At 32.3% G+C, this 25,079-nt stretch overlaps 2 protein-coding genes and 3 pseudogenes across 2 annotated transcripts; 4 read left to right on the forward strand and 1 right to left on the reverse strand.

Annotated features, from left to right (window-relative positions):
• Positions 1–1,611: 1,611 nt before the first annotated feature.
• Positions 1,612–4,169, forward strand: LOC116139017 (cytochrome P450 CYP72A219-like). Its single transcript, XM_031424697.1, has 5 exons — positions 1,612–1,885; positions 2,195–2,412; positions 2,827–3,071; positions 3,207–3,594; positions 3,678–4,169. Exons 1-5 carry the CDS (start codon positions 1,612–1,614, stop codon positions 4,101–4,103), a joined length of 1,551 nt encoding a protein of 516 aa, XP_031280557.1. The 3' UTR covers positions 4,104–4,169.
• A 2,566-nt stretch (positions 4,170–6,735) lies between these two features.
• LOC116139033 lies at positions 6,736–8,901 on the forward strand (annotated as a pseudogene).
• Positions 8,902–14,517: 5,616 nt separating this feature from the next.
• Positions 14,518–16,619, reverse strand: LOC116139042 (annotated as a pseudogene).
• A 174-nt stretch (positions 16,620–16,793) lies between these two features.
• Positions 16,794–19,212, forward strand: LOC116139003 (annotated as a pseudogene).
• A 2,829-nt stretch (positions 19,213–22,041) lies between these two features.
• LOC116139004 (cytochrome P450 CYP72A219-like) lies at positions 22,042–24,832 on the forward strand. The gene is made up of 5 exons (XM_031424682.1): positions 22,042–22,392; positions 22,702–22,919; positions 23,334–23,578; positions 23,714–24,101; positions 24,185–24,832. Exons 1-5 carry the CDS (start codon positions 22,119–22,121, stop codon positions 24,608–24,610), a joined length of 1,551 nt encoding a protein of 516 aa, XP_031280542.1. The 5' UTR covers positions 22,042–22,118; the 3' UTR covers positions 24,611–24,832.
• Positions 24,833–25,079: the final 247 nt, after the last annotated feature.

Below are 25,079 nucleotides of genomic sequence, written 5' to 3' on the forward strand. Positions count from 1 at the left end.
TAATCATAGATTAAATATGTTTAATATGTTATTAAATTATCAAAATTATAGGTTATCATATATATATTATCATTACTGTTTACATATATATTTTATATTAACACCCATAAATTCATAATGGTATGAGGGTCTATTGTAATATATGATCAATATAAATGTGTGATTAATTTTGGTTTAATTAAACTATTATGTTATTAAATTTGTTATGCTATATATCACTTGATTATACAATATGTTATGTTCATAAATTTGACATATTGTATTTAATTAAACTATTATATTATTAAAATTGTCATACTATATATCACTTGAATATACAATATGTTATATTTATCAATTTACAACACTATATTTAATTAAGCTATTATGTTATTAAATTTGTCAAGTTAAATATCACTTGATTATACAATATGTTATGTTCATCAATTTACTATATTATATTTATTATTTATTAGTTGAAATGTTATCTCATAATATTTAATTATTGATTACATTTGAAAAAATATGAAGCTATTATATTATTAGATTTATTATGTTATATATCACTTGATTATACAGTCTATTATGTTATTAAATTTGTGATGCTATGTATCATAATAATTTATTATTTTTTAATTAAAATACTATATAGTTATATATTTAATTATTGATGACATTTGAAAAAAAAAATCCAAACATATTATATATATAAGAAAAACAAAAGTATCATAATATTTTATTATTGATTACCATTAAAAAAAATTCATCTAAATTAAACCAAACATAATATAAAAAAGAAAAAAAATATAAATATATATAATAATGTATAACATGTTTTTCAAACATAAACGAACGAATAATCAAACAGATTGTTCACGAACGGATGGATCGGTTAGTCAAACGTATTATATTCGTGAACATAATCGAACGAACATCCTATATTTGAACTCGAATCAAACATATTATACGAATATAATCGAACAAATATCCTATATTTGAACTAGAATCGAACATATTATCAAACGAGTATTAAACTATTTGTAAATAGTTTCTTATGGAGTAGGGGCAAATAGTTATCGAACAAACATCGTTCACGAACAGTTTGCAGCCCTACGTAGGAGTGATGAGAAAAGGTAGCCACTGATACGTGTGCTACTGAACAATTGGCATTCCAGAAACTCTCACGGGATCTTCACTTCTCAAATGTCAGTCTCCTATTCTGACATCATTGATAACGTTAAGCCCTTCTCAGTTACAATTCCAAAATGAAAAAGATAAAAAAACGTTTTAATGAACTGTCTTCTCAAATTTGACCGAGGTAGATACATAGAATATAACTGAGATTCGAGACTGATATTTTCGTTGGAATTTTGGACATATTTGTTGATGAATACACGCCGGTAGAATCGATCAGTCATCATCAGAATTCGAAGACCACACACGTCTTTATCAATTACTTCTTCATCAAGGGATGCTTCCGAAAGGATTATGTTCCGCATTCCATTTATTTTTCTAATCTCCACTTGTTTTCCACCATAACTTAAGATGGCTTTATCTGTTTTTTTTTTTCTTTCTTATTTCATCACTCTTGCACAGACACATCCTGCTTCAAGGGGTCTCTCTCTTTGAGAAATGAAATATTTATTATCCGTTGCAGTCTCCGTTGTTTTGGTTACAGTAGTAACGTTGGCATGGAGAATTCTGAACTGGGTATGGTGGAGGCCAAAGAAGCTGGAGAGATATCTGAGACAGCAAGGTCTCTCGGGTAAACCTTACAGGCTTCTGTATGGGGACTTGAAGACGACCTCAATTATGCTAAAACAAGCAAAATCCAGACCCATCAATCTCGGTGATGATATTACACCACGTCTTGTTCCATTCCTCCATAAACTGGTTAAAGATTATGGTATGCCAATCTCCATTTTCTCTTATAACTTTAATTTTCTCTTTCAGGTTTGCAATTATCTATAGTGCATTGAAGTTAATATTTGTATGTTATATATGTGTGGTCAAAATTTATTCTTTTCTTGTATTTCTTTTTTTCAGCAAAAACTAAATGAAATTTGTGTTTAGGAGAAAATCCTGATCCTAATTTGATACTCAGCATACTTCTTGTACATGCCATATGTTTTTTAATAACTTTAGAATTAGATTATGAACACTGATGAACTGTATCTTCTACTAAGATTTGTGCATATTTTGAAAAAAAATGCAGGTAAGAATTCTTTTATGTGGATAGGGCCTGTACCGAGGGTGAACATCATGAATCCTGATCAAATAAAAGAGGTATTTACAAGGACCAGTGATTTTCAGAAAACCAGGTTGAATCCACTGGCCAGGTTGCTGGCAAAAGGACTTGCAACCTATGAGGGTGAGAAGTGGACTAAACATAGAAGGATTATCAATCCAGCTTTCCATCAAGAGAAGCTGAAGGTCAATGTCTTTACAATATATATAAATATTTTTCTATCTGCTCATCTCATTTATTGTAAAATTTTACGATTATATTTGTTGACGGTTGTTTTTCTATTGAAATTGAGAATGCATACTTCCACTGCCGTCTATCGCTTAGAACTAAGTAACAAGGTTGTTGAGAATATCTTAACTTCAAAGTGTGAATGCCAGTGTGCGCTCAGTGCTTTCTTACAGAACATAATGAAGATTTTTTCGACAACTTTGTTACCAAATTCCAAGTGACAAGTCCTTTCACTTTCAATCAAAAAACAACATTAATAGTACAGAATTCACTGTTTTCTTGCTAGTATAAACTTGACAGGACAAAAAATGTAAATATTTGACAAACGATGCTTAGTGCTTACTATTTTATTTTCTGTGTACATGGTACAGCTTATGTTACCTGCATTCTATGAAAGTTGTAATGAGATGATTTGTAAGTGGGAGAATTTGGTCTCGGGGGAGGGATCCTGTGAATTGGATGTATGGCCATATCTTGTTAATTTAACTGGCGATGTTATTTCAAGAACTGCATTTGGAAGCAATTATGAAGAAGGAAAGAAAATATTTCAACTCCAAACTGAACTTGCGGAACTCACAGTGCAAGTTATGCGGTCGGTTTACATTCCAGGATGGAGGTACTTATATATATAGACCATAGTTATTTGCTTTAGCTCAAAGTGTTACATAATTTAACATGATCGTGTTTTAATATTATAATTTTGTAAGAAAACTAATATTTCAGATAATTGATACTGCTTATATATATGTAGATTTTTGCCTACTAAAAGGAACAAAAGAATGAAGGAAATTGACAAGGAAATTCGAGCTTCACTCCTTGGCATCATAAAGAACAGAGAGAAGGCAATGAAAGCAGGAGAAGCTGCGAAAGATGATTTATTAGGCATACTTCTGGAATCCAATTTCAGAGAGATTGAAGAACATGGAAACAACAAAAATACTGGAATCGCTATCAATGATGTGATTGAAGAATGCAAGCTATTTTACTTCGCCGGGCAAGAGACCACCTCAGTTTTGCTTGTTTGGACTCTGGTTTTGTTGAGTATGCATCAAGATTGGCAAGCTCGCGCAAGAGAAGAGGTTTGCCGAGTCTTTGGCAATAACAAGCCTAACTATGATGGGTTAAATCACTTAAAAATTGTACGTACCACGAAAGATTTAACAAAAATTTTCCTTCCTTTAATTTATTCTTTAATATGTTAATTTTGATTTTAAATGCTCAGGTTCCGATGATATTTTACGAGGTTCTTAGATTATACCCACCAGCAGTTGTTCTTACTCGAGCTGTTCACAAAGAAACCAAACTTGGAAACTTTTCGCTGCCTGCTGGATCGGAGGTGTTATTGCCGATCATCCTGGTTCATCATGATAAGGAATTTTGGGGTGATGATACAATGGAGTTCAAACCAGAGAGGTTTTCGGAAGGAATTTCAAAGGCGACGAAGCATCAAGTTTCTTTTTTCCCTTTCGCTTGGGGTCCTAGAATATGCATTGGACAGAACTTTGCTTTGATGGAGGCAAAAATGGCTTTGGCATTACTTCTACAGAAGTTCTCGTTTGAGTTATCTCCATCCTATATTCATGCTCCTCGTCTTGTTCTCACTGTTCATCCCGAATATGGTGCCCGCTTGATTTTGAAGAAACTATAGAATATGAAAGCTGTCTATTGTGACAAATAACAGTTGGTATAAAAATATTAAAACACATTTGCATAATCCTGAATATGTAGAATACTTTCCAATATGCCATGGATTTGTGCTTGGACTTGGCATTTTTGTTCTGCTTATATCGTTTTCTATTGTGTGATTTCGAAAGATAATCAAAATCCTTCTTTGGGAAAATGAAGTTGTTTTTGTGAAGATATTTAGCTTTGACATATTATAATATGGAATGCAAAAGTTTTACAATCATCTTTTCATAAAATTACTTGATCAAAACAGGAAAAATTAATTAAAATGCTATTTCAAGTTTGGAATAAATTAAATAGTTGAGAAGTTTTGAAACTTTTTACTAAATGATAATTTAAGCTTAAATGATCTTTTAAGCAATAAAATTCATGACTATTTAATTAATTCCAAACTTGATCATTGTAAACCTTTTTAGAAAAAGAAAAATTGGTGTTTCTAAGTTTCAATCTTAGGCAACATAGGAATTTAGTTGCCAAATTGTGGTGGTGAAGAGATGAAAATCTAACGGTTCCTTGGGATATTTTGGCGATATTCCAGTGGAGGTAGGAGTTTAGTTGCCCGATTTTGTAATTGAATTTTGTGATGGTGAAGGGATGAAAATTCTAATAGTTCTTTGGGAGATTCTGGCAATATCCCGGTGAGATTTTGTATCAGCGGAGGCAAAACTTTTTCAAATTCCAGCAATATTGTCATTGGAATAGTGTTCTATCGTGGATTAGTTTTGACTTTTACGGAATCAATGTGTTAAATTAATTTGATTTTTTATTTGAAAAAATCTATTAAATTATGACTGAATAAGCGCAATGAGATCATCCTGGAGTGTGCTCCTGCATGCAAGGCGGTAATGATTTAAATTACTCGTAGCCGGTTAAAAATTTATTTAATATTCAACATTGTATTGTGTTGGAAAAAATTTTGGATTCCGACCTGACATTTGCGTTGATAGAAAACGGATTGGAAAAACACATTTTTTCTCACAATGCTCTTTCCTGAGAGTGTAACATCTTCATTTTGTGTGGCCCTTGTTTGCGAAGCTTTGAGTTGGTGATTTACAGTGATTATGGCGGGAGCCATATTGGTTTTCCTCGGAGGCTAGAGAAACTCTGCCGTTTCTTCTTCCAGCAGGAACATCAGCTAAACCCCCAGTCTGCATAAAAATATAGATCAGTTTATTTATTAACCACACAAGATCTTTCATACAACAGTGTATAAACTACAATACAATAAGCTAGCGAAAGAGCAAGTGTTTCTAATTTCTACTCGTTGGTGCTACAAATCTGTTGTTACAAAAATTCGCAACACCCAGTGAGACTCGATTGACCTGGTTAAGATTGAATAAATGAGTGCATGATTACATCACCCAGTAAGTGAGACGAACAAGTTGAAAATGAAAGATGAACAGATCGAAAATAAGTAGAAACAAAAGAGGATTTTTAAAGAGGTTCGACGGGTTAACTCTTAGCCTCCGTCCTCTTTTACTTTATTGCTTAATACTAGTCTTACATCCAGGACAATTACAGCGGAAATGGTATCAAATGGGTGACATCGAGGTGACCCTAAGCTGTTCCCTGTCTTTGTCTCTCTAGACTAAATATTTTCTTCTGTAATGGTGTGATTGAATGAATTGTCCTCTGTTTGAAATGGAAGTGGCTTCCCTTTTAAAGGAGAGTCTTTCTGTGCTGTGTTTGGGGAGTAGAATCCAGCAAAACAGATGCAGCACAAACCTATAAAAACATAACAAATCCATTAATGATATATTATTATTATAAATATAATATTAGTTAATGATAACCAAAGATTAATTGCATTACTAATTTACTTACTCCTACAAAGCAGTCATAAAAATGGATTCTCAAAAGACAGCAGCCACACCTCTATCCTTGAACAATCCTTTTCTATCTTCATCTCTAACAATTAATGACTCAGCAAATCAAAACCCAACTTGAAGCTGAGAACTAACACTTGTATAAATATAACGACAAACAAAGTTAAAATAACTTGAACGTTTAACAAATCGGACTCATTTCTCTACAAGTTATTTTAATGATGTTTATAACATCTATAAGCCATGCATATTTAGAGAATAAAATAAATTTTTTTAAGAAAATAATTCATCATATTAATTTTGCATGTGGATTGAATTATGGTTTATGTTACGACTCTTGTAATAATGAAATCACTAATGAGCTTGCATTGTATTTAATTTAGGATTCCTGTATCTGGTGTCATCGTGTTAAAATATCACAATTATGAATACTGTATAAACATCACGTTTTGGTTTATTTTATTTATTTTATTACGTTTTATTTGGTCGGAAATTTACTTCCTTTGTTTCTCCTTTCAAGGATACCGGGCCAGCTCTCCTTTGACGGTTTACGTTGGCCCAATAATCTTTTGATGGGTTTACTTGGCCCAATAATCACCGACCAGTACAGAAAAGCCCAACAAACAAAGCCCAAATATTACAAATAAACCAAACACGGCCTAGGTTTTTGGCATCAATCACACAAGACGCCGCATATAAACCCTCGTTTCTTCCTCCTTCTTCCTGTATAGAGTCAGAGATCCTTCTCATTTCATCTGCAGAATCAAAATGGTTACTTTCAGGGTAAGTATATTTTATCTATTTTTTCTCTCTACACTTATTTGGACTGTTGAAGGTTGATGTTTTGATGTGGTTTTTGTTTGGAATTGCAGTTTCACCAGTACCAGTGGTGGGAAAGCTTTGCCTACAGAAAGTGATGCGCAGCCAAGATCTACAGAATGAAGCTCTGGGCCACCAATGAAGTTCGTGCCAATCCAGTTTTGGTCTGTAATATTATTTCATATTTTCTTTACTTATTTCTTACTTTAATTTAGAATTTAGAATATATATCATTTATAATACATGTCATTTGTATTATGAACCTGTATGTTATGTCAAGTGTTTTAAAATGAGAATGAATTATTTTTCAATCCCAACGGGCATATATGCAGAATTGCTGTGTTGGGTTCTCGCGTTAATCTTATGATGTATAACTGTGCACGATACAAGCATGAAGTGTCGTGTGATTGAGTTTTAGAATTGCTTATAATGAGTGACGTTGTCTCTAAATAGTGTGATTTTCTTGGCATGATGCCTAAATTTATTTTATGACATTGCATAGACATGTCTTACGTGTACAGTTATGCACTAAGGTGGACAATGGTGTCCATCATAGCAGTCTAATTAGATAATGGTGTCCATCATATCGTAATTTGCTAGTGATTTGACAAGAATTATCTGGCTGATTGAGTTTCTGGTAATGACATTGCTTTTTTTTTTTTTTCATATTCTGTCTAGGTATTTCTTGAGGAAGTTGAAAGTAAGAAGAAGAGCAACGGGCAGATGTTAGCAATCAATGAGGTAGCATAGTATATGTTGAAATGAAATATATAATGTTTGCTTTGATGGTGTCTAGTGCATGATAGTATTTATACACGCTCACAATTAGCGAACTGTACTGTTACTTTCAATGGGCCACTTTGAATATTGGTTCTTTTGAAAACCTCTATATGTATATCGATGGACACCTCCTAAACATGTGGTATATGCATTAGAGAATTATAGTATCCAAAGACTTGAAATGAAATTTTATCATGCTGACTTTGTCATAACTTCTTTTCTCTTGTTTTTATGCAAATGAAGACTGAGTGTATCATAGGCATTTTTACGGTTTATTGTTGGTTATTTTTTAATTCCAAGGTTGGGTTCTGTGGTTAAGACCTTTGGTTTCAACCAAAGCTCCTGGTCTTTGACTTTAGCTTGGCTTCTGCTAGAATTTTTAACTGCCTTAATGGGAGAAGTTATGGTTTTAAAGGCTTTAATTTTAGTGTTGTGCCAGCGAAAGTAGAGTCATAATATTGTATTCTTTAGAGTGAATAAGATGGCATGATTTTGGAAAGAAGTTCAGGAAGGAACCAATACATATGAACAGTAGCATTTTCACATCATTTGAAATGATTGGTGGAAAAATTTTTTCACTTTCTAAAATAAAGGCTTTTGAAGCATTTCTTAAGTAGGGACCAATATAGATATCATTCTGTTTTGTACCATTCCTAGAATTTTTGATGGCTTTTCTGATCTCCATTGTCTATTGGAATTGAATAGCCTTTGTATCCTGTTTATATTTGTTTGGTCTTCAAATCATGATTAGTAATTTATGTACCATATGTCAGCTTCCGGAAATTATACGAATGAATGTAACTGTATGTCGACATGTTATATGGATTTCAATAATAGCATTTAATCCTGAAGGATGTTTACCATGTATGTCTATCCTTAAGAGTGAATGTGAATCTCAAAACTTAAAACATTTTTTTTTTTTTTATTTTTTTTTTGAAGGTGAAAGGCTTTATTTTTATGAAATATTGTATCTAAAACTTATGGTACTTATACTGCAGATCTTTGAGAAGAATCCTACCAAAGTTAAGAACTATGGTATCTGGTTGCGATATCAAAGCCGAACTGGGTATCACAATATGTACAAGGAATACCGAGACACAACTCTTAACGTGCTGTCGAACAAATGTACACTGAGATGGCTTCTCGTCACCGAGTGAGGCATCCATGCTTCAGATTATTAAGACAGCGACCATACCCCAAAGCTTTGCAAGAGGAAAGCACCAAGCATTTCCACAACTCCAAAATCAAGTTCCCTCTGGTTTTCAAGAAAGTCAGGCCACCTACGAGGAAGCTCAAGACTAATACAAGGCAACAAGGCCTAACTTGTTTATGTAACCCCTGTGTTTCTCACTTCCTCCTATTGCTGTTTGGGGCTATTGCTTATGGATTAATGTTCGTCTTTGCTTTTTGCCCTGCTCATATTGATTCTATTATATGTGACTTCAGAAGATGATTATGAACCTTCTTTGGGAAAAATTAAGTCGTTCTTATGAAGGTATTTAGCTTTGACATGATTTTGGCCATGCAAACCTTTTACAATTTTATCATTCTCTTTGTTCTTTCTTTTTTGGGATGAAATGACACAGTTTAGCATTATCAGCCTTGTTTCTAGGCCAATAGCAATTGGCATGCTTTCAACTTGGAAATTATAGTTTGAATTCATATCAATACTGTGGTGCTACAATTGGAGTATGGGATTATTGGATATAAGATTTAATTCAATTGTTATGTCATTTGGGATTGGGATAACATTATCACTTCCGCTGGACCATTGTGTTGAATTTTTTTAATGTTTTTTGTATGGATCCAATGGTCCCAAAGCCTTCTGAGTGTGAGAGAATGGTGAATAAAATCAGTAGTAGCATTGTATTTGTAGGTAGGCTTGCAAACGAACCGAACACGAATGAACACTCCTGTTGAAACTCGTTCGATAAGCACCAAGGAGTGTTCAAAATTGTGTCAAACTTAACGACACACAGAATGGTTTGTTCGAGTTCGTTCGATTAGCAAACGATCTGTTCGTGATCGTTCGATTAACTCATTCAATTATTTGTAAATACTGTTCGAATAAAAATATACACTAACTTCTAATTCATGCTCTAAAAAACAAATATAACTCATTTAATCACATTTGAAGAAAATATAACTCAAGCTGAAATAACTAAACACTGAATTTTTTCTATATTGAATGATAATGTACAAAATAGAACAATCTGTTCTTTTATGACAAATACAAACTCCACCGTTTAGTCAATCCTTTTAGACTTCATATATATATATATATATATTATAATTATATATAAATGATTCATAAATATTTTAAATGTGTACTATATTTGTATCAACTCATAAATTCATAGTGAAATGAAGGTCTATGTAATAATGATCATACATAGGTGTGATTAATTTGTTTTATATATATATATATGTTCATTATGTTATACAAAATTATTATCATACATATATTAATCATAGATTAATATGTTTATATGTTATAAATTATTAAATTATAGGTTATCATATATATACATTACTGTCTACAATATTTTTGTACCACACTTATAAATTCATAGTGTATCGAGAGTCTATTGTAATGTATGATCAATACGTACGTGTGATCAATTTGTTTATATATATATTTATACAAAATTATTATCATACGTATATTAATCATTGATAAATATGTTTAATAATTTAAATTACAAAATTATAAATTTTATATATATATATTATCATTATGTCTACATATATATTTTATATCAACACCCATAAATTTATAGTGGTATGAGAGTCTATTGTAATAAATTATCAATACAAATATGTGATTAATTTAGTTTAATTAAACTATTATGTTTTTAATTTGTCATGCTATATATCACTTATTATACATATGATATGTTCATAAATTGTCATATTATTTTAATTAAACTTTATATTATTAAAATTGTCATGTTATATATCCTTGATTATACAATATGTTATATTCATCAATTACCATACATATTTAATTAAGTTATTAAATTGTCATGTTATATATCACTTTATTATACAATATGTTATGTTGATCATTTATCATATTATTTTATTATTTATTAATTGAAATTTATCTCATATATTTAATTATTAATTATATTTAAAAAAATATAAGTTATTATGTTATTAGATTTATTATGTTATATATATTTGATTATACAATCTATTTATTATTAAATTTGTGATTTATGTATATAATAATTATTATTTTTAATTAAAATGCTATATAGCTATATATTAATTATTGATGGCATTTGAAAAAAAAATCTGAATATATTATGTATATAAAAAATAAAAATCATAATATTTTATTATGATTATCACTAAAAAAATTCACCCAAATTAACCAAATTATATAAAAATATATATATATATATTATATAATAATATTACTATGTTTTTTTATTAACAAACAAATAATCAAATAGATTGTTATGAATTAGTTACCTAAACATATATTATGTTATAACATAATCGATCCAACATCTTATATTCGAACTCAAATATTATCATGATAGAAAAGGTGGCCATCGATACTCAGATCGCTGAAACAGAGTTGAGTTGCGTGTTGAGTTGGTTTGCAGCCCTATGTAGGAGTGATGAGAACAGGTGGCCACCGATACGTCAGATGCATGAAAACAGAGTTGAGTGCTGTGCTACTGAACAATGGTATTCCAAAACTCCACGGGATCTTCACTTCTCAAATGTCAGTCTCCTATTCTGACATCATTGATAACGTAAGCCCTTCTCAGTTACAATTCCAAAATGAAAAAGATAAAAAACGTTTTAATGAACTGCCTTCTCAAATTTGACCGAGGTAGATACATAGATATAACTGATTCGAGACTGATATTTTCGATGGATTTTGGACATATTTGTTGATGAATACACGCCGGTAAATCGATCAGTCATCATCAGAATTCGAAGACCACACACGTCTTTATCTATTACTTTCATCAAGGGATGCTTCCAAAGGATTATCTTCCGCATTCCATTTTTTTCTAATCTCTTCACTTGTTTTCCACCATAACTTAAGATGGCTTTATCTGTTTTTTTTTTCTTATTTCATCACTCTTGCACAGACACATCCAGCTTCAAGGGGTCTCTCTCTTTGAGAAATGAAATATTTATTATCCGTTGCAGTCTCCATTGTTTTGGTTACAGTAGTAACGTTGGCATGGAGAATTCTGAACTGGGTATGGTTGAGCCAAAGAAGCTGGAGAGATATCTGAGACAGCAAGGTCCTCGGGTAAACCGTACAGGCTTCTGTATGGGGACTTGAAGACGACCTCAATTATGCTAAAACAAGCAAATCAAGACCCATCAATCTCGCTGATGATATTACACCACGTCTTGTTCCATTCCTCCAAAACTGGTTAAAGATTATGTTATGCCATCTCCATTTTCTCTTATAACTTTAATTCTTTCTTTCAGGTTTGCAATTATCTATAGTGCATTGAGTTAATATTTGTATGTTATGTATGTGTGTCAAAATTTATTCTTTTCTTGTATTTCTTTTTTCAGCAAAAACTAAATGAATTTGTGTTTAGGAGAAAATCCTGATCCAAATTTGATACTCAGCATACTTCTTGTACATGCCATATTTTTTTTAATGACTTTAGAATTAGATTATGAACACTGATGAACTGTATCTTCTACTAAATTTGTGCATATTTAAAAATGCGGTAAGAATTTTTATGTGGATAGGGCGTACCGAGGGTGAACATCATGAATCCTGATCAAATAAAAGAGGTATTTACAAGGACCAGTGATTTTCAGAAAACCACGTTGAATCCACTGGCCAGGTTGCTGGCAAAAGGACTTGCAACCTATGAGGGTGAGAAGTGGACTAACATGAAGGATTATCAATCCAGCTTTCCATCAAGAAAGCTGAAGGTCAATGTCTTTACAATATATATAATATTTTTCTAGCTTAATACTGAACTGCTAGAATTCTGTTTCCATTGTTTGTTGGGTGCTTCTTGTTTTACATTTTGGTGTCCAAAATTTCTTTGTAACTTTTTAATTATGATTGTTTTATACAATTGAAGAGGGGGCAGGCAGGAGAATACAGAGGGGGAGGGGGAGGGGGAGGGGGAGGGATTGAGTGAAGCATATTGCTCACTACCAAGTTTGCTTTCATTTTATTAATCTCTTCTTATCAAACAAATAATACTACGGTTACCAAGACTTTTATGGTAGATGCATTCGCTGCTTTTCACATCATTTTCTACCAATCTGGTGAAGAAGTATTGCTACCCATATTGTTACCAAGTTCCTGAGTTATTCCACCTTTTTGTTTGGCAGTTTTTGTGTTGCACACTGCTTAGACTAAAAAAATTCTGTTCATAAGTTTCTGCAAGCATGTTGATGATTTAATTTAAGGATGTTCCATGCCGGCTTCTTACCTTTAGCATTTTTCTTTGTGGTATGCAAATCGTCAAACATTATATTCTTTTAGATCGGCATTAGCTCTACCTTGATCACTATCAATAGATTCCGATTATAAGCCTTTGTTTTATGCTCTTTCAATATTTGCTTGTATTGTTACTATAAATGCTAATTGTTGGCCTAGCTTGCATTTTAACCTATCATTGAATTCAATAATTTGAATTGTTTTGCCCGTACTGGAAATGTAAACACAATGTTTTCTTTAAATTTTGTTTGCGAGATTCTCATTTATTTCTCTGGTTGTATGTGCAGGCTGTTCTTGCTACCATTGCAATTATTCTTGGTGTATCGAAGGGAGCTGATGACTGGTAGCTGTATAGGTATATAGCCGTGACCGAACTTCTGAACTCGATCTGGATTTTGAACATGGTCTGAATTTGTGAAGACAATCAGTAGTCCTTTTGAGTGTTAATAATATAGTTAATGGTACTGCCTTGTGCAATGCAATTTGTTAGTATTGATCTTGTTTATTAATATATATATATATATATATATATGTTCCACGGATTATGTGAAAATGAATAATCAGTTGCACAGAAAATTGAGTTCTTCAGGCTTCCCGCAATAAAACCCAATATTTTAAAACTAGGCCCGGCTGGTTTAACCGGTTCAATCGAGACTCGGAAACTTCAACGGAATAGGTTTATATTTTTCTTATTCCCCAAAACCCTAGGATTTGGGATGATGATCGGCGAACAATTGACAGTCGGGATGTTGGGGTTTTTTGAAGAGAAAGTGTCGGTGAATGCAATGGTGGTGACGGAGTTGATTTTCGGTGAGTAAATCGACTGGAAATCAAACAAAACTGGTAGTGGCAACAATTGGCTTTTGCCAGCGATTGGCGAGGCTAATGGGGGTGGGGTGAGGTGGGTTTTGGTCGAGAGGAAGAGGGGAGTAATTTCTAGGTGATGGGGAGGGTTGTCGACATCGACATCGATGAGATCTGGCCTGGAATGTCGACACTGGAGTTGGTGAGAGCGGACAGAAATCGAACCTATTTTGGCCAGATCTTAGGTATATTTTAAGGGGAATGAGCTCAAAGGACGATTGGGGTTGCATCTGGGGTGTCGTCGTGGGTCGATTTGTATTTGGGGTGTGTTTGCCAAATTTCAAACTTATAGGAACTTAACATAATTTTTAGGGGTATATTTATTGAATTTTAAAAGTTTTTATCAATCAGTTTGACCGCCAGTCAAACCGGTTAAATCGGTTAATCTGGGACCCAGCAACTTTGTCAAGTTTCACCCAAGTTGGGTTTTAAAACATTGATAAAACCAATTAGTTCAAGAAACGAGTACACACTTGGTCGTTAATTTTACGAGGAAACAATAAAAAAATTATAAAAAAAATAAACATAAACGAACAAACATTTTATATTTTATGAGGAAAAATGAAAATAAAAAATAGAAACAGACACGTAATGGAACTGGGCGTTAATTTTCAACCTGTAATGTACACACCTGCAGATTAATCAATAAAATTATTCTTCCAAAGGAGAGATCTCCTCGCATTTTGATTCAGTTGGCTTGCTGTTTCTGGGTTTGTAAGCAAAGTTTTTATTTTTTTTTTTTTTAACCGAGGGTATCCGAGTTATCTTGCGTGTATTTTAACTAGTCTCTCGACTCCGAATAAGGCTTCTGATACAGGGCAAATCTTACTGTTCATGACCAATAATTTTAGTAACTGTTCTTGTGATTCAAATCTGAGACCACAAGGAGAGCAAATCTCTTGACCCCAAGCCTTTTAACACTCGGCTATTGTTGGTTTTTGTAAGCAAAGTCTGGTCTGATGTGAACAAGCCTCGGTTGTTTAGAATATCAACATAGCATCTATCATCCATTGCGTTCGGACTCGAAGGGTTGATTGGAGCAAACAAAATAGGATCGGTGCTGCCTAGTGGGCACTGTCTCTTCAACTGAGCTGCGCACAGGGAGTCTAAGTTGGGTCCTGAGTATTTCTTCCATTAAAATTGTATAATCTGTCACTGAATGAAGCGCAATGAGATCATCCAATGGAGTGTGCTCCTGCATGCAAGGCGGTAATGATTTAAATTACGTCGTAGCCGGTTAAAAAGTTAATTTAATATTCAAACATTGTATTGTGTTGGAAAAAAGTTTTGGATTCCGACGCTGACATTTGCGTTGATAGAAAACTGATTGGAAAAACACATTTTTTCTACAATGCTCTTTCCTGAGAGTGTAACTATTTCTTCATGTGTGAAGCCCTTGTTTGCGAAGCTTTGAGTTGGTTGATTTACAGTGATTATGGCGGGAGGCATATTGGTTAATTACTCGGAGGCTAGAGAAACTCTGCCGTTTCTTCTTCCAGCAGGAACATCATAGCTAAACCCTCCAGTCTGCATAAAAATATAGATCAGTTTATTTTATTAACCACACAAGATCTTTCATACAACAGGATATAAACTACAATACAATAAGCTAGCGAAAGAGCAAGTGTTTTCTAATTTCTACTCGTGTTGGTGCTACAAATCTGTTGTTACAAAAATTCGCAACAACCAGTGAGACTCGATTGACCTGGTTAAGATTGAATTAAATGAGTGCATGATTACAATCAACCAGTAAAGTGAGACGAACAAGTTGAAAATGAAAGATGAACAGATCGAAAATAAGTAGAAACAAAAGAGGATTTTTAAAGAGGTTCGACGGGTTAACTTCTTAGCCTCCGTCCTCTTTTACTTTATTGCTTAATACTAGTCTTACATCCAGGACAATTACAGCGGAAATGGTATCAAATGGGTGCACATCGAGGTGACCCTAAGGCTGTTCCCTGTCTTTGTCTCTCTAGACTAAATATTTTCTTCTGTAAGTGTGTGATTGAATGAATTGTCCTCTGTTTGAAATGGAAGTGGCTTCCCTTTTAAAGGAGAGTCTTTCTGTGCTGTGTTTGGGGGAGTAGAATCCAGCAAAACAGATGCAGCACAAACCTATAAAAACATATAACAAATCCATTAATGATATATTATTATTATGAAAATATTAATATTAGTTAATGATAACCAAAGATTAATTGCATTACTAATTTACTTACTCCTACAAAGCAGTCATAAAAATGGATTCTCAAAAGACCAGCAGCCACACCTCTATCCTTGAACAATCCTTTTCTATCTTCATCTCTAACAATTAATGGACTCAGCAAATCATAAAACCCAACTTGAAGCTGAGAACTAACACTTGTATAAATATAACGACAAACAAAGTTAAAATAACTTGAACGTTTAACAAAATCGGACTCATTTCTCTACAAGTTATTTTAATGATGTTTATAACATCTATAGAGCCATGCATATTTAGAGAATAAAAATAAATTTTTTTAAGAAAATAATTCATCAATATTAATTTTGCATGTGGATTGAATTATGGTTTATTGTTACGACTCTTGTAATAATGAAATCACTAATGAGCTTGCATTGTATTTGTAATTTAGGATTCCTGTATCTTGGTGTCATCGTGTTAAAATATCACAATTATGAATACTGTATAAAACATACGTTTTGGTTTATTTATTTATTTTATTACAGTTTTATTATTGGGTCGGAAAATTACTTCCATTTTTGTTTCTCCTTTCAAGGATACCGGGCCAGCTTCTCCTTTGACGGGTTTACGTTGGCCCAATAAATCTTTTGATGGGTTTACTTTGGCCCAATAAATCACCGAGCCAGTACAGAAAAAGCCCAACAAACAAAGCCCAAATATTACAAATAAACCAAACACGGCCTAGGGTTTTGGCATCAATCACACAAGACGCCGCATATAAACCCTCTTGTTTCTTCCTCCTTCTTCCTGTATAGAGTCAGAGATCCTTCTCATTTCATCTGCAGAATCAAAATGGTTACTTTCAGGGTAAGTATATTTTTATCTATTTTTTCTCTCTACACTTATTTGGACTGTTGAAAGGTTGATGTTTTGATGTGGGTTTTGTTTGGAATTGCAGTTTCACCAGTACCAGGTGGTGGGAAGAGCTTTGCCTACAGAAAGTGATGCGCAGCCCAAGATCTACAGAATGAAGCTCTGGGCCACCAATGAAGTTCGTGCCAAATCCAAGTTTTGGTCTGTAATATTCAATTTCATATTTTTCTTTACTTATTTCTTACTTTAATTTAGAATTTAGAATATATATCATTTATAATACATGTCATTTGTATTATGAATCCTGTATGTTATGTCAAGTGTTTTAAAATGATAATGATTTAATTTCATATTCTGACTAATCAAAAGATCTTAGAAAAAAGGACTAAAGATAAATTAAACAAAAAAAAAAAAAAAAAAAAACTGCAATATGAATCTGAAAAAAAAAAAAAAACAAAAAAAAAAAAAAAAAAAAAAAAATAATTTTCAATCCCAAACATGGACATATATGCAATTGCTGTGTTGGGTTCTCGCGTTAATCTTATGATGTATAACTGTGCACGTGATACAACATGAAGTGTCGTGTGATGGAGTTTTAGAATTGCTTATAATGAGTGACGTTGTCTCTAAATAGTTGTGTTTCTTGGCATGATGCCTAAAGTTTAATTTTATGACATTGCATAGACATGTCTTACGTGTACAGTTATGCATCATAAGGTGGACAATGGTGTCCATCATAGCAGTCTAATTAGATAATGGGTCCATCATATCGTATATTTGCTATTGATTTGACAAGAATTATCTGGCTGATTGAATGTTTTCTGGTAATGACATTGCTTTTTTTTTTTTTTCATATTCTGTCTAGGTATTTCTTGAGGAAGTTGAAGAAAGTTAAGAAGAGCAAGGCAGATGTTAGCAATCAATGAGGTATGCATAAGTATATGTTGAAATGAAATATATAATGTTTGCTTTGATGGTGTCTTTGCATGATAGTATTTATACACGGCTCACAATTAGCGAACATGTAACTGTTACTTCAATGGGCCACTTTGAATATTGGTTCTTTTGAAAACCTCTATATGTAATCGAGGCACCTCCTAAACATGTGGTATATGCTATTAGAGAATTATAGTATCCAAAAGACTGAAATGAAATTTTATCAGGCTGACTTTGTCATAACTTCTTTTCTCTTGTTTTTATGCAAATGAAGACTTGAGTGTATCTATAGGCATTTTTACGTTTTATTGTTGTTGTATTTTTAATTCCAAGTTTGGGTTCTGTGGTTAAGACCTTTGGTTTCAACCAAGAGCTCCTTGGTCTTTGACTTTAGCTGGCTTCTGCTAGAATTTTTACTGCCTTAATGGGAGAAGTTATGGTTTAAAGGCTTTAATTTAGTGTTGTGCCAGCGAACGTTAGAGTCATAATATATGTATTCTTTAGAAGTGAATAAGATGGCATGATTTTGGGAAGAAGTTCAGGAAGGGAACCAATCATAGAACAGTAGCATTTTCACATCATTTGAAATGATTGGTGGAAATGTTTTTCACTTTCTAAAATGAAGCTTTTGAAGCATTCTTAGTAGGGACCAGATATAGATGATCATTCGTTTTGTACCATTCCTAGAATTTTTGATGGCTTTTCTGATCTCCATTGTCTATTGGAATTGAATAGCCTTTGTATCCTGTTATATATTTGTTTGGTCTTCAAATCATGATTAGTAATTTATGTACCATATGTCAGCTTCCGGAATTATACGAATGAATGTAACTGATATGTCGACATGTTAGTTTTCAATAATAGCATTTAATCCTGAAAGGATGTTTACCATGTAGTCTATCCTTAAGAGTGAATGTGAATCTCAAAAACTTAAAACATTTTTTTTTTTTTTATTATTATTTTTTGAAGGTGAAAGGCTTTATTTTTGTATGAATATTGTATCTAAACTTATGGTACTTATACTGCAATCTTTGAGAAAATCCTACCAAAGTTAGAACTATGGTATCTGTTGCGTATCAAAGCCGAACTGGGTATCACAATATGTAAGGAATACCGAGACACAACTCTTAACGGTGCTGTCGAACAAATTACACTGAGATGGCTTCTCGTCACCGTGAGGAGGCATCCATGCATTCAGATTATTAAGACAGCGACCATACCCCAAAGCTTTGCAAGAGGGAAAGCACCAAGCAGTTCCACAACTCCAAAATCAGTTCCCTCTGGTTTTCAAGAAAGTCAGGCCACCTACGAGGAAGCTCAAGACTACATACAAGCAACAAGGCCTAACTTGTTTATGTAACTGCCCTGTGTTTCTCACTTCCTCCTATTGCTTGTTTGGGCTAATGCTATGGATTAATGTTCGTCTTTGCATTTTTGCCCTGCTCTATTGATCTATTATATGTGACTTCAGAAGATGATTATGAACCTTCTTTGGAAAAAAAGTCGTTCTTATGAAGGTATTTAGCTTTGACATGATTTTGGCCATGCAAAACTTTTACAATTTTATCATTCTCTTTTCTTTCTTTTTGGGATGAAATGACCCAGTTTAGCATTATCAGCCTTGTTTCTAGGCCAATAGCAATTGGCATGCTTTCAACTTGGAAATTATAGTTTGAATTCATATCAAATACTGTTGTCTACAATTGGAGTATGGGATTATTGGATATAAGATTTAATTCAATTGTTATTTCATTTGGGATTGGGAAAACATTATCACTTCCGCTGGACCATTGTGTGAATTTTTTAATGTTTTTGTATGGGTCCAATGGTCACAAGCCTTCTGAGTGTGAGAGAATGGTGAATAAAATCAGTAGTAGCATGTAGATTGTAGGTAGGCTTGCAAACGAACCGAACACGAATGAACACTCCTGTTTGAAACTCGTTCGATAAGCACCAAGAGTGTTCAAAATTGTGTTCAACTTAAACGAACACAGAATGGTTGTTCGAGTTCGTTCGATTAGCAAAACGATCTTTCGTGATCGTTCGATTAACTCATTCAATTAATTTGTAAATATCTGTTCGAATAAATATACACTAACTTTCTATTCATGCTCTAAAAACAAATATATACTCATTTAATTCAGCATTTGAAGAAATATAACTCAGAGCTGAAAATAACTAAAACTGAATTTTTCTATATTGAATGAATAAATGTACAAAAATAGAACAATCTGTTTCTTTATGACAAATACAAACTCACCGTTTAGTCAATACTTTTAGACTTCATATATAATATATATATATATATAAATATTATATAAATGATTATCATAAATATTTTAAATGTGTACATTATTTTTGTATCAAACTCATAAATTCATAGTGAAATGAAGGTCTATTGTAATAAATGATCAATACATAGGTGTGATTAATTTGTTTTATATATATATATAATGTGTCATTATGTATATACAAAATTATTATCATACATATATTAATCATAGATTAAATATGTTTAATATGTTATTAAATTATTAAAATTATAGGTTATCATATATATAATCATTACTGTCTACATATATATTTTGTACCAACACTTATAAATTCATAGTGATACGAGAGTCTATTGTAATGTATGATCAATACGTACGTGTGATCAATTTGTTTTATATATATATATATATACAAAATTATTATCATACGTATATTAATCATTGATTAAATATGTTTAATATATTATTAAATTATCAAAATTATAAATTTTATATATATATATTATCATTATTGTCTACATATATATTTTATATCAACACCCATAAATTTATAGTGGTATGAGAGTCTATTGTAATAAATTATCAATACAAATATGTGATTAATTTAGGTTTAATTAAACTATTATGTTTTTAAATTTGTCATGCTATATATCACTTTATTATACAATATGATATGTTCATAAATTTGTCATATTATATTTAATTAAACTATTATATTATTAAAATTGTCATGTTATATATCACTTGATTATACAATATGTTATATTCATCAATTTACCATACTATATTTAATTAAGTTATTAAATTTGTCATGTTATATATCACTTTATTATACAATATGTTATGTTGATCAATTTATCATATTATATTTATTATTTATTAATTGAAATGTTATCTCATAATATTTAATTATTAATTATATTTAAAAAAAATATAAAGTTATTATGTTATTAGATTTATTATGTTATATATAATTTGATTATACAATCTATTATATTATTAAATTTGTGATGTTATGTAATATAATAATTTATTATTTTTAAATTAAAATGCTATATAGCTATATATTTAATTATTGATGGCATTTGAAAAAAAAAATCTGAATATATTATGTATATAAAAAAATAAAAAATCATAATATTTTATTATTGATTATCACTAAAAAAAAGTTCACCCAAATTAAACCAAATATAATATAAAAAATATATATATATATAAATATATATAATAATATATACTATGTTTTTTTAATATAAACAAACAAATAATCAAATAGATTGTTATGAATTAGTTACCTAAACATATATTATGTTTATTAACATAATCGATCCAACATCTTATATTCGAACTCAAATATATATCATGATGAGAAAAGGTGGCCATCGATACGTCAGATGCATGAAAAGCAGAGTTGAGTTGCGTGTTGAGTTGGTTTGCAGCCCTATGTAGGAGTGATGAGAACAGGTGGCCACCGATACGTCAGATGCATGAAAAGCAGAGTTGAGTGCGTGTGCTACTGAACAATTGGTATTCCAGAAACTCTCACGGGATCTTCACTTCTCAAATGTCAGTCTCCTATTCTGACATCATTGATAACGTTAAGCCCTTCTCAGTTACAATTCCAAAATGAAAAAGATAAAAAACGTTTTAATGAACTGCCTTCTCAAATTTGACCGAGGTAGATACATAGAATATAACTGAGATTCGAGACTGATATTTTCGATGGAATTTTGGACATATTTGTTGATGAATACACGCCGGTAGAATCGATCAGTCATCATCAGAATTCGAAGACCACACACGTCTTTATCTATTACTTCTTCATCAAGGGATGCTTCCAAAAGGATTATCTTCCGCATTCCATTTATTTTCTAATCTCTTCACTTGTTTTCCACCATAACTTAAGATGGCTTTATCTGTTTTTTTTTTTCTTTCTTATTTCATCACTCTTGCACAGACACATCCAGCTTCAAGGGGTCTCTCTCTTTGAGAAATGAAATATTTATTATCCGTTGCAGTCTCCATTGTTTTGGTTACAGTAGTAACGTTGGCATGGAGAATTCTGAACTGGGTATGGTTGAGGCCAAAGAAGCTGGAGAGATATCTGAGACAGCAAGGTCTCTCGGGTAAACCGTACAAGCTTCTGTATGGGGACTTGAAGACGACCTCAATTATGCTAAAACAAGCAAAATCAAGACCCATCAATCTCGCTGATGATATTACACCACGTCTTGTTCCATTCCTCCATAAACTGGTTAAAGATTATGGTATGCCAATCTCCATTTTCTCTTATAACTTTAATTCTTTCTTTCAGGTTTGCAATTATCTATAGTGCATTGAAGTTAATATTTGTATGTTATGTATGTGTGGTCAAAATTTATTCTTTTCTTGTATTTCTTTTTTTCAGCAAAAACTAAATGAAATTTGTGTTTAGGAGAAAATCCTGATCCAAATTTGATACTCAGCATACTTCTTGTACATGCCATATGTTTTTTAATGACTTTAGAATTAGATTATGAACACTGATGAACTGTATCTTCTACTAAGATTTGTGCATATTTTGAAAAAAAATGCAGGTAAGAATTCTTTTATGTGGATAGGGCCTGTACCGAGGGTGAACATCATGAATCCTGATCAAATAAAAGAGGTATTTACAAGGACCAGTGATTTTCAGAAAACCAGGTTGAATCCACTGGCCAGGTTGCTGGCAAAAGGACTTGCAACCTATGAGGGTGAGAAGTGGACTAAACATAGAAGGATTATCAATCCAGCTTTCCATCAAGAGAAGCTGAAGGTCAATGTCTTTACAATATATATAAATATTTTTCTATCTGCTCATCTCATTTATTGTAAAATTTTACGATTATATTTGTTGACGGTTGTTTTTCGATTGAAATTGAGAATGCATACTTCCACTGCCGTCTATCGCTTAGAACTAAGTAACAAGGTTGTTGAGAATATCTTCACTTCAAAGTGTGAATGCCAGTGTGCGCTCAGTGCTTTCTTATAGAACATAATGAAGATTTTTTCGACAACTTTGTTACCAAATTCCAAGTGACAAGTCCTTTCACTTTCAATCAAAAAACAACATTAATAGTACAGAATTCACTGTTTTCTTGCTAGTATAAACTTGACAGGACAAAAAATGTAAATATTTGACAAACGATGCTTAGTGCTTACTATTTTATTTTCTGTGTACTTGGTACAGCTTATGTTACCTGCATTCTATGAAAGTTGTAATGAGATGATTTGTAAGTGGGAGAATTTGGTCTCGGGGGAGGGATCCTGTAAATTGGATGTATGGCCATATCTTGTTAATTTAACTGGCGATGTTATTTCAAGAACTGCATTTGGAAGCAATTATGAAGAAGGAAAGAAAATATTTCAACTCCAAACTGAACTTGCTGAACTCACAGTGCAAGTTATGCGGTCGGTTTACATTCCAGGATGGAGGTACTTATATCTATAGACCATAGTTATTTGCTTTAGCTCAAAATGTTACATAATTTAACATGATCGTGTTTTAATACTATAATTTTGTAAGAAAACTAATATTTCAGATAATTGATACTGCTTATATATATGTAGATTTTTGCCTACTAAAAGGAACAAAAGAATGAAGGAAATTGACAAGGAAATTCGAGCTTCACTCCTTGGCATCATAAAGAACAGAGAGAAGGCAATGAAAGCAGGAGAAGCTGCGAATGATGATTTATTAGGCATACTTCTGGAATCCAATTTCAGAGAGATTGAAGAACATGGAAACAACAAAAATACTGGAATCGCTATCAATGATGTGATTGAAGAATGCAAGCTATTTTACTTCGCCGGGCAAGAGACCACCTCAGTTTTGCTTGTTTGGACTCTGGTTTTATTGAGTATGCATCAAGATTGGCAAGCTCGCGCAAGGGAAGAGGTTTTCCGAGTCTTTGGCAATAACAAGCCTAACTATGATGGGTTAAATCACTTAAAAATTGTACGTACCACGAAAGATTCAACAAAAAATTTCCTTCCTTTAATTTATTCTTTAATATGTTAATTTTGATTTTAAATGCTCAGGTTCCGATAATATTTTACGAGGTTCTTAGATTATACCCACCAGCAGTTGTTCTTACTCGAGCTGTTCACAAAGAAACCAAACTTGGAAACTTTTCGCTGCCTGCTGGATCGGAGGTGTTATTGCCGATCATCCTGGTTCATCATGATAAGGAATTTTGGGGTGATGATGCAATGGAGTTCAAACCAGAGAGGTTTTCGGAAGGAATTTCAAAGGCGACGAAGCATCAAGTGTCTTTTTTCCCTTTCGCTTGGGGTCCTAGAATATGTATTGGACAGAACTTTGCTTTGATGGAGGCAAAAATGGCTTTGGCATTACTTCTACAGAAGTTCTCGTTTGAGTTATCTCCATCCTATATTCATGCTCCTCGTCTTGTTCTCACTGTTCATCCCGAATATGGTGCCCGCTTGATTTTGAAGAAACTATAGAATATGAAAGCTGTCTATTGTGACAAATAACAGTTGGTATAAAAATATTAAAACACATTTGCATAATCCTGAATATGTAGAATACTTGCCAATATGCCATGGGTTTGTGCTTGGACTTGGTATTTTTGTTCTGCTTATATCGTTTTCTATTGTGTGATTTCGAAAGATAATCAAAATCCTTCTTTGGGAAAATGAAGTTGTTTTTGTGGAGATATTTAGCTTTGACATATTGTAATATGGAATGCAAAAGTTTTACGATCATCTTTTCATAAAATTACTTGATCAAAACACAAAAACTAATTAAAATATTATTTTAAGTTTGAAATAAATTAAACAGTCGTAAAGTTTTAAACTTTTTACTAAATGATAATTTGTTTAAATGATCTTTTAAGCGATAAAGTTCATGACTATTTAATTAATTCCAAACTTGATGGTTGTCAACCTCTTTAGAAAAAGAAAAATTGGTGTT

The sequence above is a fragment of the Pistacia vera genome, unplaced genomic scaffold (assembly GCF_008641045.1).
Source record: "Pistacia vera cultivar Batoury unplaced genomic scaffold, PisVer_v2 Contig346, whole genome shotgun sequence".
Taxonomy (NCBI): domain Eukaryota; kingdom Viridiplantae; phylum Streptophyta; class Magnoliopsida; order Sapindales; family Anacardiaceae; genus Pistacia; species Pistacia vera.

Bases quoted from the DNA above. Each gene is read 5' to 3' on its own strand.
- LOC116139017 (XM_031424697.1), top strand. From the start codon at position 1,612: ATGAAATATTTATTATCCGTTGCAGTCTCCGTTGTTTTGGTTACAGTA. The intron at 1,886-2,194 runs GTATGCCAATCT...AAAAAAATGCAG, and splicing joins TAAACTGGTTAAAGATTATG to GTAAGAATTCTTTTATGTGG. The intron at 2,413-2,826 runs GTCAATGTCTTT...TACATGGTACAG, and splicing joins TCCATCAAGAGAAGCTGAAG to CTTATGTTACCTGCATTCTA.
- LOC116139004 (XM_031424682.1), top strand. From the start codon at position 22,119: ATGAAATATTTATTATCCGTTGCAGTCTCCATTGTTTTGGTTACAGTA. The intron at 23,579-23,713 runs GTACTTATATCT...ATATATATGTAG, and splicing joins GTTTACATTCCAGGATGGAG to ATTTTTGCCTACTAAAAGGA. The intron at 24,102-24,184 runs GTACGTACCACG...TTAAATGCTCAG, and splicing joins GGTTAAATCACTTAAAAATT to GTTCCGATAATATTTTACGA.